The sequence below is a fragment of the Pieris brassicae genome, chromosome Z, assembly GCF_905147105.1.
Source record: "Pieris brassicae chromosome Z, ilPieBrab1.1, whole genome shotgun sequence".
Lineage (NCBI taxonomy): Eukaryota > Metazoa > Arthropoda > Insecta > Lepidoptera > Pieridae > Pieris > Pieris brassicae.
The window spans coordinates 5,950,424-5,962,657 of NC_059680.1; the positions used below are offsets into that span (position 1 = coordinate 5,950,424).

The 12,234-nt window shown below is 33.9% G+C and overlaps 2 protein-coding genes across 6 annotated transcripts; both read left to right on the plus strand.

Annotated features, from left to right (window-relative positions):
- Window positions 1-31: 31 nt before the first annotated feature.
- On the plus strand, window positions 32-3,630 carry LOC123718712. 3 transcript variants are annotated; one of them, XM_045675445.1, is made up of 6 exons: window positions 32-207; window positions 284-421; window positions 1,053-1,201; window positions 1,299-1,429; window positions 1,826-1,983; window positions 3,420-3,630. In XM_045675445.1, the coding sequence occupies exons 1-6, from the start codon at window positions 137-139 to the stop codon at window positions 3,514-3,516; spliced, it is 744 nt and encodes a 247-aa protein (XP_045531401.1). In that variant the 5' UTR covers window positions 32-136; the 3' UTR covers window positions 3,517-3,630. The 3 variants fall into 3 exon arrangements, with proteins under 3 accessions (XP_045531401.1, XP_045531402.1, XP_045531403.1); XM_045675446.1 differs by having other exon boundaries at window positions 1,326-1,429; XM_045675447.1 differs by having other exon boundaries at window positions 313-421.
- Window positions 3,631-5,810: 2,180 nt separating this feature from the next.
- On the plus strand, window positions 5,811-9,895 carry LOC123718902. 3 transcript variants are annotated; one of them, XM_045675878.1, is made up of 3 exons: window positions 5,811-6,636; window positions 6,749-6,880; window positions 8,247-9,895. In XM_045675878.1, the coding sequence occupies exons 1-3, from the start codon at window positions 5,916-5,918 to the stop codon at window positions 9,857-9,859; spliced, it is 2,466 nt and encodes an 821-aa protein (XP_045531834.1). In that variant the 5' UTR covers window positions 5,811-5,915; the 3' UTR covers window positions 9,860-9,895. The 3 variants fall into 3 exon arrangements, with proteins under 3 accessions (XP_045531834.1, XP_045531835.1, XP_045531836.1); XM_045675879.1 differs by lacking the exon at window positions 8,247-9,895 and adding an exon at window positions 7,068-7,865 and having other exon boundaries at window positions 5,816-6,636; XM_045675880.1 differs by lacking the exon at window positions 8,247-9,895 and adding an exon at window positions 7,733-8,152 and having other exon boundaries at window positions 5,820-6,636.
- The last annotated feature ends 2,339 nt before the right edge of the window (window positions 9,896-12,234 follow it).

The window sequence follows — 12,234 nt, forward strand, 5'->3', positions numbered from 1 at the left end:
CTTCAAATAGAATATCAATTCTGTAGAGACACACAGCCAAAAAAAAGTAATGAAATTTTGAGCGTTGATTTTAAATGATTGATAACGAATTTCCATTCCAATAATTGTCGTTTTTATCCTTTTGAGGTTTATAACAATGGATTCTATACAACACCCTTCTAATCCTCAAAGCAATGTTTCTAAATTCACTGGTTACGATCCTGATAAGTAAAGACAAGAATAATATGTTTAAAACATTAATTTACTGTTTAAAATTAAAGACACAGTGCTTATTATATTGCAGATATGCTATTGATGATGTATCACTAACAGTGAAGACGAATGAAAGTTTGACACCAGGAAGGCCCCCGGTGTTGACGCAACAAACAGTTGGAAAATTCCTTCAACCATTGACAAGAGCTTTAGTAGAAGTACCACCAAGGTTTGTTTTAAAAAATTATTAAAGTGCTACTTACCATAAACCATTCTAGCGATTTCTTTTATACTGGTAATTGGTACATTTACTGGGCATAGAACATGAGGCAATCTCCTCATCAATTCTTTTCAACTTGGGCCTTTTGAGTAGAGACATTTATTTATCAAAATTCATTGTTGCTGGTCAATTTAAAAATGTTGTCTAACGAAAAACCTATTTGCAAAAAAAATATAGGTTTTTTTACTATCGCTATCAAATAGGAATATAATTATAATAGTCTTAGGCATACTACGCAATTTTTCATTTTGTATTTATTCGTGTAGTAAGCGCCTTATGGATATTATAATTTTAAAGATTAGTGATTCTGATCGCTTAAATAATTCTCTTTGATACCAGGATGTATATTGATACAGTTAGTTACGTTTTCAAGCAATTGTGTTTGATAAGTTAATTCCTGCATACCCAAAAGTACACGATTACTAAATTTTTGGACTGGATTAATATTAATTACCCAAGCTTTATTGTAAATTAAAAAAATAATAAATTATTCATTACATACCTTTAATTCACGTCCTAATCTGTAGAACATAAAATTCTTCATCAGCTTATACAAATGCATCATATACTTTTCTATTAGGCCAACAATAGACGAATTACCCGATGCTGTAATAGATAAAATGGTCAAGAAAGACAAAGCTTTCTGGGTTGATAAACCTGGCACCAACGCTTACACCTTACACGATGCGTATTATAACTATGGCATGACAACTGAAAAAGTCTTACCGCGTAAGTTTGATCTCTTCGAATATATTATGCACTCGAAGTTGACCTTTAGAAAATATAGAATACAAAGGCAAGAGCATCAATGTATAATATCTTGTAGGAAACTTACAATTTCTCATTTGTTCAGCGCACCAAGACGTGTTCCCTAGGTCATATCAGTATGACTTGGACTGCGTTCAAGATCGGCGTCAGCATGCATGTGACGAATTCAAGCAGACTGGAAAACTTCAGGTTGTTGTTCCATTTCAATGTAGATTTAAATCACAAATATTGTTTTTCATTGTTGCGATCCTTGCGTTAGGTAAAGGATATAAGAATATTAAACGGTATATACGGTAATATATGGGCGATATGTATGCAATATGGTGCATCTTTGTCAACAGACCTTGTATTTAGTACCTTTGTCTTTTTGTGTTTTATATTGAATTTGTTCAAAAGTCTTTGGTATGTCATAAAGCGATTGATTTCTCTGTACAGAATATAATTCCTAGTTGTTAATTAGTGTATCTAGTGTATAAAAACTTAACAATCCTCGAAAGAAAATTAAAATATCCTAGTACATATCATCTACAGTTTACCATTATAAAAACATTCAGATGTTTTCTAAACTTTAATTTATTTTTACAGAATGATACACTATGTCGTGATTGCACGAAGATGACCACCGCGGATGTCGTATATCCAGTTTTAACTCTGGAACAAACATCGGCTCAAAAACGATGGAGATACTATCCAGATGTATCTGCTACTCTATCTCCTCAAGAGATAAGTGTTATGATGCAGGAGTAAGTACTCTACCTATACACGTCGGTCCTCTTAACAGGAACTATACTCTTTAGTGAACGTAAAATAATATGTACTTACTTCAAATACATATCGAAAGCTTCAGCGTACCGTGGTCATATGTGGAACATCAGAGACATTAACCTACATTATTCATATAATAATTGTTAATATATAAGTTTGTGCAGAGTTCACTGATGTATAATAAGAAGAAGATAATAATAAGTCTTCATATATTCATCCTCTTTTATATGAAATTACATTTTTTGTTCTCATAAACGTCCAGTATGCGTTAAGACAGACGACAAATATTCTTAAAATACTCTTGCTCTAAATATAATTAAACTTATAAACAGTTCGGGAGTATATATGCAATTATATTATATTAATTATAATTATTTTCAAAATAGCATATTTGTCCGGCAGATTGTTTGTTCTACCTCTATCGGTGGAACTGGTTAACGTTTTGTTAATTACAACAACTTCCCTAATTCTTCTGTATTTTCCCAGTCTCCTTTATTGTACAGTTATCATCAATGTTAAATTTATCATACGTTAAGTTAACGATGCTATAATTAATTATATCGAGCGGTGACGCCGACGCATCCTGAATTATAATAAAAGCAATATGTTTATTTTTGTATATTAGATAAGTCCTGGAAAATTACAGTGTAATATTTACAAGTATTATATTATAAGGTATGCCGTTCGAATCAATACTTTCTTAATTATTATACATTTGGTTTTGTTATTTAATTTATGGTTTTGTATTAGGTAACTAAATAATAATAAAAATATTTAAGTTAATGTTAATTTTGTATCTCCGTTCTTATTAATAAATTAATCTTATTGCGCTCTGCACTCTTTAAATTGAATTTACCTACATTTTCTGTTTTTAAAACTGTAATGAAACGCCTTGTAATCAAAATTGTAATGTAACAGAACAGCTATTGATTATTAGTTACATTTGGTAACATTCAGAGTCTAGACATAGGCAAAGTATCTCGTATGTGCAATACGTGTTTGTTTTTATTAGCGAAAACAGTGTAGTACAGTTATATTAGTAGGTAGTCTATGTAATAATGAATTGCTTGCAAATTATATTTATTGAATTCTTAAAAGCATTTTAGATGAGATTCTACGCAGACAATCTCGTGGGCAGTAAATAATTATAAGGATACCTTACGATCTAGAGACAAGTCTTAAGTTTTAATTCTCTATACCATGTTCTATGATTTAGATGTTTGTTTATTTCAGGATAATATTTAGAGGTCTGTGAAAAACGTCATGTATTTTGAGGAAGGAAAGTCATACGTAGCGCCAAGTTTGGACTATGCATCTTAGGGCTATCTCTATCTTTATCAGAGTCAATTCTACAGCCTAAATCTCTTTTAGTAAATATCAAATTACCTTGTACTAACTAATACTTCTCTTTCAGTGTTGGTCGCCCTTTCCAGAACGAAGCATGTAACTGGTATTATGAGCATTATAAACCAGTGAAATATCCTTGTATTATGAGAAAATTCTCGAAATAACCGCAACATTACACATATTATCCAATTTAAATCATCGTATTTTATGTCTAATTACATTTTTTATTGGAATCAGATTATTAAATATTATTATTATGGAATTGATACGAAATTAAATACAATGAACGTACACACGTGTTTTATTGATTTTTCTATATAAACTCGAGAAATATTATGTGGATACATGTACACCGTAAGGTTACCACTCAATTTATTTAAAAATTAAAGTATTTCTTAGAGAAAGATATGTATTGTTTTAAAAAAAACTACATTTACACCGCTCTCATAGTTGTGGTACAATGACGAGAGGCAAGACATTATCGTGGATAGTAATTGAGTTGATAATAAGAGCCGGAACAGGAAATTTATGGTGGCGGTTGTTGAAGAAATGTTTAAATAAATGAAACACTGTTCGAAGCTAAATGTTGAGAACAAAACCTTATAACTAACAAAACAATTAGGGTGGGATTGCGATGCTGAACTAATAAAGATCTGGGACGTGAGATATCAGTACTTAAAAATAAGTGACACACATATCTATCTATAATGAAATTAATTTTTGTCCGTTTGTCTCGCCAAAACTCGAGAACACCGAATAAGCTAATTTTGATTTTTAAACGTTTGTAGAAATATGGAAATGTTTAAACGGTAAGAAATGTGTATAATATATGATAATAATAAATAATAAAAAAACGACATAGAAGATTAATAAGTAAATGTAGTTGAGGTATTTATAGACTGTTACTCTATGAGTACATATGTACTTTGTACATAATTAACTCACAAACAGATTTTGATGAACTTTTGTGTGTATTTAGTTTTACAATTATTATTTTTTAATGAGCGACCTGTTTGTAGGATAACGTCTGTCGGGTCAGAGACGGAAAGAGAGTGTAGGTAATACAATTGATTTTGACATATAACATATTTGGTAAAGGTAATGTTATCATATAATTTATGCATGAATGAAAACTAGAGCTTAGTTATTACAACCAAAACTGACTGTAGTTTACGTTAATGATTAACATTTGGTATGAATCGCTCTTTATTCTTAGCTAAAATATTGTTGTAAATTAACTAATGTTAGGTTACATAACTCGCCCCACGAATTTATAATGGTATTTGAAACAGTCGAAACATACTAATTTAATATAAAAAATTGTTTTTATGATACTCTATATTCTGCGAGGAAAGCTGTTTTATTTGATACCTATTGGGTAAGTACAAAAATAATAATATGCTATCAGGTCGCGATGCCATCTCGGATTTCAAATGATTATGAAACGTGCATGATATGTAAATGTAATTTTCATAGTGTGCATTGTTCATGTATTATCATAACAAATAGGAAAAGCTAAATAAAACCCTTTAAAAGGAAGTTTACGTTAATTTCAGTTGATATGACGAACCTAAAACTAGCTTATACAGTCTCTCGATAGCAACAGGGTGTGGACAAATCTATAAGCCAGCCACCCGTACCCACACTCTACAGTAATAAATCAATGCATTCGAGACATGCGCTCAATGCAATGACGCAGTTGTATGCACCTACATCCCTTTCAGGGTAAATCTGGGAGGTGGGTTGGAGGTGGTTAGTTCCCGGTGCCACCCAGCTCCCGGCTTCCCATTTACATATATATATATATATCATAGAACTCGAAGGATTTTTTATACATTTTGTGTTACCGACACACAATCAACTGAGCTATACAGTTGATGAATTTTAAGTATATATGATGAAATGTAATCTTTTATTGAACAAAACTAATGAAACATAAGGTTTCGTTTTTAAGGCTGAGGACTGTCCTAAAATTACTTTCAAAATCTATACATTAGATACACTTGAAATCTTATGTAATTTATTGTGTTTCAATTTTTACTATGTTAGACACTTCCAGCCTTAATTTCCGTATATTGATGGGACAACCTCACACCCCTGTAACTCCTGGTCATCGATAAATATTTGACATGCGCTGAAATTGACGCATTGCAGATAAAATTGCATCTGCGTCTTATCTCCGGAAATGAACAAGGTTAATTATTGCCCTTTGACATTTCATCCCACACACAAAATGTTTCTATTTATATTAAGCCTTGTTTTATTTAAGGTTTGTGTCCCCTAATATTCCTATTAACTAGCACTATTTAAGTGGTCACAAATCGTAATATACTATTTAATCGTTGCGGGAAGATATGCATCGCTGAATGTACGCCACAGAAAACCCATCTATAATCTATAACACAATAGAAACCTTTAACTATGCCGTGATATAGAAGAAGAAAAAACAATAATTATTATAAAATATGACAGAATCATTCTTTTGTTAACTTCAAAATTTACAGAAATATGTTATAAAACTGAAAATTTTAAAAAATAAACTCCCATCCCTTTATTATTAACAATGTCGAAAAACGATGACAGTCTCTTCCTATTGGAAGTATTGATAGATAAAATTGTATTTGTTAAAAGTCCTTGTTTTTCAGACAAAGATTTTAGAACATGTGTTAACATCGAGTGCAATGGAGTTGAGCCCTTAGAAGTATGTGATGATGAACCGAATGTTGGGATTGCAAGAAGTGGTGGGCCATTCGTTAAGCAATTCAACACAGGAAAATCATGTCTCTTTTCGCTCAAAGAAAGTGATATTAGTGCTGCCATGAGCAAATTTCCTGTAAAAGTAACGGTGTATAAATCGCTTCCATGTGGTTGTCTACCAACAAAAATAGTTATGGGTGAATGTACAATAGATATGACAAAAGAATTTGTTGAAACAAGGAAGAATTTCCTAGAAGATCCAAGTAGTGTCAGCTATCAAGCATTGAAGGACTCATTTCGATTCGTTGGACCTGACGGTGATGAGACCGGGGAGATTGTAATGTTTTTACGAATATCCTGCTTCGGAAAGTTGATCATAACTTCATTTCAAGGGGCAAGCGGTGGCGCTCCTAGTTTGGGGGGAAAACCAAGAGGAAATTCAGGGCTTGTAGATAGGTCGTGTACTCCTAAAAAGGACTTTCAGTCAACAGAGGATCCTTGCGTGTGTGGTGCAGCGAGAGGCCATGGCGGGGCAGGTGGTTCAGGTGGACACACTTGCACTGGAGGTGGCGCCGTTTGTCCTCCTGGTAAACTAGTTAAATATTTTTAATAATTTTATGATCAAGTTATTAATAAAGTTTAAGTTTAATAAAGTGTCATAGTAGATACAACATTTTAAAACCATTAACTACATTTTAGCCCGAGATCCTTACAATACTATGCCGTGCGTAGATCCTGATGATCCTTGTTATTGTTCTGGACCTAAACCTGCTGAAAAACAAAACATGGCCTGTCGAAACACTGATCAATATTGTTTACATGTTCCTAAAGGTGAGCAGTCAAGAATTTAAATACTATGTACTTTTTATTAAAAAATATATTTGTAGTAAGCACTAAAATTCAACAGCTTATTGTTACTCGAAATGTATAAAAACTTTAGGTTCAATAGGGCAAAAATATGCCCAATACATTTTCAACTAAACTGTTAAACTGGTAAACAGAATTTATTAATGACCAGGTCGCACTAAGCAATTTGAAGAGATAGGGACAACACTCGGTGAAAATGAGCTTAAGATAAAAGTTCCTGCTAGTGCATCAATCATCAAGAAAATAAGTCAAACGCATTGCGCTATGCAATGCCCTTTCAGCACAAAGTCTGCTGATGGTGGACCTTGTGAGCCCCCGTGCGGGAAAAATCAAATAAGTCTAGCACTGCCGAGTGAAGCAATCTGTTGCCGTGGAGCTCGACCAGCTGACACACAATTCACCTGTACAACAGAAGGGTGTCTTCAATCTACCAAGCACGGTACACAGGGCACCATGGCTCGTGGTGACAATCAACAGGATCTACCTAACAAAGATGTATATGTACTTAAAGTAGCTAAAACGGCACTTCAAGGTGATAGGAAATGTAAACTGGAAATAGAACTGGCGACTCCAAAGGCGGCAGATAAGGATCCGCCAATAACTAAACAAAATACACGAATTCAATCTGACCTTGACTGTGAATGTTGTGTTAGACGCATTAAGAAACAGAAGACTAAAAAGAAGCGTTGATCTATCCAAAGTTTAATATTTTACTTAATATGCAATATTAACATTCAAAATTTTAACTAACAAATTTTATTTTAATTTTTAAAACGTCTACATAATTCATACGTTTATACATTACGCATTACGCAGATTGCTGCCCGACTGGGAACAAAGTCATATTCCAAGTACCAACGGATTCTTGTGGAAATGGACATAAACAACGTGCATATTTTAATTTTACATCTGACGGTGTTGGTGACTTAGCGCGAGACGAACCGGGACATCTAATATCTCCTACCGCGGAAAATTACCCAGGAGCAGTTTATGACTTTCCAAAACAAATAATAAAAATTCGTGTCGGTAAAGTCATAGAGATGCCTAACCGAAAGTCAAAATTAGAATACCAGTTTATCACTCCTGTTGAGACGAGAGAAAAAGTTATTCCAGTAAAAGACACGCGTACAGCCCAATGTGTGCCAACATGTCCCGACTGTTGCAGAAGGCATTGTTAATATAAAAAAAAAACTTTGTGACTTATTTTACTGTAAAATTTTGATTAAAATATTGATATTGCAAGTTTTTATGTTCTTATTTTAAAGTAGTATTAAGATTTTTTTATTTTTATATATTCTTACAAAGAAATAAAATGCACACATTACCGTAGGTGTCCTGTCGAGCTCTCTATTCTACCAAGAACTGAACGATGAACAAATAAATAAATTACTCACACACAGCAGCGTGGAAATTCCTTTAGATAAATGTAATAAGCTTATGAAAGTGTATAACAACGTATTACTTTTACCGTCCTGGGAAAATAAGATACTAAAAACCTCTAAGATGTCGGCTCCAATGAAGTTATTATCTGATGACACTTCACGCACTTATACAAATTCGAATTTGTCCTACAGCTCCTTGACGAGCACCTGTTGTAAAAGAAATACAGAAGCTTGTTATTCAAGAAGTTCATATAACAGTTTTGATATAAGGAATTATTATGAAGCAGAAAGTGCATTTGGTGCAAGGGAAACGACTGTATACATGACCCTTTTTGATGAATACTGTCCTAGTAAAAGTTCAGGTACTCAGGCTACAGCACTTATAAACAAATGTTTTCAAGTTCGCAGCAACAATAACTCCTACGATATGAATTCTGACCAGTATTCCACCTACACGATGTCAACTGTACCGCCACAAGACAGTACTCGATACGTTTCAGGTACAATGAATTATTCAGAAGTTTACTTTTTCGGGAGAAAGAAAGAGCCAGAAAAGGGGATGGGAGGAAAAGGATCTAAAACAAAACTATGTAAAACTGGACAACCTCCATCTGCAGCTAGTAAAAGTACAACTACCAAAACGACACGATCTAAAGACCAAAGTACTTGCTCATCTCAAACAAAACGGAAATTGGGCGCAAACACATCAACAGGTACTTATAAATCTGTTACAATAAAAGACGATAAGCCTGAAAAGCCTTGCCCTGCTTTGACTGCATCAAAGGGGGAGATGATGGCTACTGTATCACATATTAAAATAGGACCAAAGGAACCTTGCCCCGTGCATGGTAAGGAACCGTGTCAGGGGCCAAAGTGCATTGTAGCATCTTCCGGAGAAAATTCAGCCCCTGTAAAGGTTACTACAGTTACAAATGCACGAAGAGGCGTTTTTGAACTAGTTATTAGAAGAATAACAGGTGCACCACTAGCCAAAAATGAACTTCTTCTTGAATGGACACCCCCACCTTCCCGTCCACCTCCTTGTGGATCACCATGCCCTATACCATGTACCTTTTCAGGACCATGTAGACCCTCAAAATGTAAATTAATAGTTTGCAAACCATCACCATGTAGGCCTAAATGCTGCAAAAAGAAACCATGTGGACAGCCGTGCCGACCGCCATGTAAAACATGTTGCAAGACAAGCTGTTGTGGAAAACCTTGTAGCTCTTGCGTTCCTTTTCCACCGCCACCATGTAAGAAGCCCTGTAGCCCTCCATGCTGTAGATTACCATGCAAGAGTTCACCTTGCTTGAAGCCATGTCCAATTGGTCGTAAGCGCCCACGTAAGTCGAAAAGTCAACCGAAAATCAAAGCGCACAAGAAACATCAGTCCCCGTGCAATAATAGAGTTAAGGCATGCCCTGTAGTAAAGTGCCGCAGCATGCCTGGATGCTGTGCCATACCATTACCATGCCCACCAAGAAAATGCTGCTCAGTAGCCCCATGTAAGCCGCCCAAGTGCTGCAGAAGTAATTGTTCATCCTGCTGCGGTTGCTAGATCTGCAAATAGAAATAATTCAGTATTTGGTATATTATTGTTAATACATTGCTAGAAACTGTTTTGTATTTTTATTTATGGAATAGCAGCTCGACATGACAAAGTACTTATTATTTAAAATACACCTTTATTTATTTTTCATTGAAATATTACGTGCGTCAATTAAGAATAAAATATATAAAATTAGAGCTTAATTAATAAGATAATTTTACTAATAACATTTCAATGTAATGGTGTAATTAGAATAATTGGATATAAAATATAAAAAATACGACTTTCAATTAGGAGACTATTTCAACCTTTCACAATTTACAGGGAAAACAAATTGTATTTATATTTCTACAATAAGACGACCTACGCAGTATCACGAGGTCATTTCTACTTGTTTATAAAACGTTTACATTATTTATTCGTATTAAACATCTTTGTTATAGTGTATTTTTCTCTTACAATAAAATGTTTTATCATTCGCCTAAGACTACTTATGAAAAATTATTAATAGCACGCTCTGAATTGAGCCGCGATGTTTTTAGTGGACGGGACTTAATCAATTGTTATTATCTATGAGACCACAGATAATAACTATTTATTAATACATATACAGAAGTCTGCTCTGTTATGTGCTGTATAGAATCTTTACAAAGTGTCACTGATGAATCAAAATTGGGAATAATACAATTTGACATGCATTAAAAGTTATAATTATTAATTTCGGCCCTAAAAATTTATACAATGGCAGCTAAATTAGATTCAAAGGGAACTCAAGTACAAGGTAAAGCTAAGTTGATGGATAATGCGGGGAAAAGAAAGGGACCATGTCCTCTGTTGTGTAATATGATACCAACCAATGTACCGGGACCTGGAGCAGCACAAGTAGTACTTCATCCGAAGAAAGACGTATTTGTTCTTAAAGTGAGTACAATAGTTAACTAACTAAATATAAACAAAAAAAGAGTCGATACAAGCTCTGTAGGGCTGGCATTTCTATATCTGCTCGTGATTATTATTATTTTTTCTAATGGGCAAGTAGTCTACTGCGTCTAACACAGTCTTTTTGGGGTTTCAAGCTTACCTTACATTTTTCTTTGTCGAATGAGCAAGTATGAAAGATATAAGACCGGCTTCAAGTACTGACTGAAAAGGAAAAGAAATAACCATATAAATTATTACTACCAAATAAAATCCAAAAACGAATTCATATCTGAAAAACTACTTACTACTAAATCGATTTTGATCGAACAGGATCATATCGATTTGAATTTTCCGAGAAACTATCATATTTACGTATACTGTAAATACAACAAATAAATCACGTGTTCGGATGGCTAAATAGATGGCATTGTATAATTCCAACAATATCACATACATCGTCAAACTAAGAACCCCATTTTTTGGAGTTGGTTCAACATACTTTAAATAACTATAGAAACAAACTATTATTAATCTTTACAATGTTATAGCTTTATTAAAACCATAACCGTGAAATTTTCAAAAATTATTCAAATATTCATTGACAATATTTATACATAACCCTTGTTGAATCAGAGAGGACAGTTTTACATATTACATACGTAGATTAAAGTAATATATTCGGATACAAATGATTAAATACAGGTAGCAAAAATTGGGCCGAATGGAGATCGTCGTTGCAAAATGGAACTGGAGTTGGTGACCCCAAAGGGGCCCGAAAAGAAGGCACCAGGGCGAATCGATACCCGAGAGACCCAATGTGATCCTGAACCTTCCCCGTGCTGTTGCGCAAAAGCTAAGAAAAAGAAAAAATAATGCAAAATTGATTCAATACAGTAAATTAAATAGCTTTTCAGTTGGGATTATATTATTTCATAAAACGATTTTGTATCTCCAATAACACCCACGGCTTATAAGAACCCTGGAGTCGCTTCATTACGTCCCACTTGTATAGAAATGTTTTTAATTTGAACTCGTCAATTTGATTTTTAAAAGCTTTTTTGTAACGTCTCCAGTGGGTAGATCCACTCCAACGCAAATCTGCCATAATGGTTGCTTTTATCAGTTGGAATGCTAAATCAATTTTTAATTATAATTTGCCGAAGGCCTTGAGCCCTCACTGCCCTTAGAAATATAACTCGACTTAAAATACTAATATTCAGCTTACCGACAAACATATATTAGTATATATGGCTTGATCAATACAATGAAGTAGAAACATATTTGTATGAAAACTTGTGCAGCTCTTGGAAGTATTTGGAACCTGACGAAAATGCGTATGTTTAGCGATTTCTTTAATACAAATACGACGTAAAACGGAGTTGTGGGAGTCCACTACCGCTGACTTAAGCCACGTAGGTTATTACAAAGGGGTCCAGCCCTTTGTAACTTCTAATAATGACAGC

Excerpts from the sequence above, each read along its gene's own strand:
- LOC123718712 (XM_045675445.1), top strand. The coding sequence starts at position 137 with ATGGATTCTATACAACACCCTTCTAATCCTCAAAGCAATGTTTCTAAA. Across the intron at positions 208-283 it reads ACTGGTTACGATCCTGATAA|ATATGCTATTGATGATGTAT; the intron begins GTAAAGACAAGA and ends ATTATATTGCAG. Across the intron at positions 1,430-1,825 it reads AGCAGACTGGAAAACTTCAG|AATGATACACTATGTCGTGA; the intron begins GTTGTTGTTCCA and ends TTATTTTTACAG.
- LOC123718902 (XM_045675878.1), top strand. The coding sequence starts at position 5,916 with ATGTCGAAAAACGATGACAGTCTCTTCCTATTGGAAGTATTGATAGAT. Across the intron at positions 6,637-6,748 it reads TGGCGCCGTTTGTCCTCCTG|CCCGAGATCCTTACAATACT; the intron begins GTAAACTAGTTA and ends ACTACATTTTAG. Across the intron at positions 6,881-8,246 it reads TTGTTTACATGTTCCTAAAG|GTGTCCTGTCGAGCTCTCTA; the intron begins GTGAGCAGTCAA and ends ACATTACCGTAG.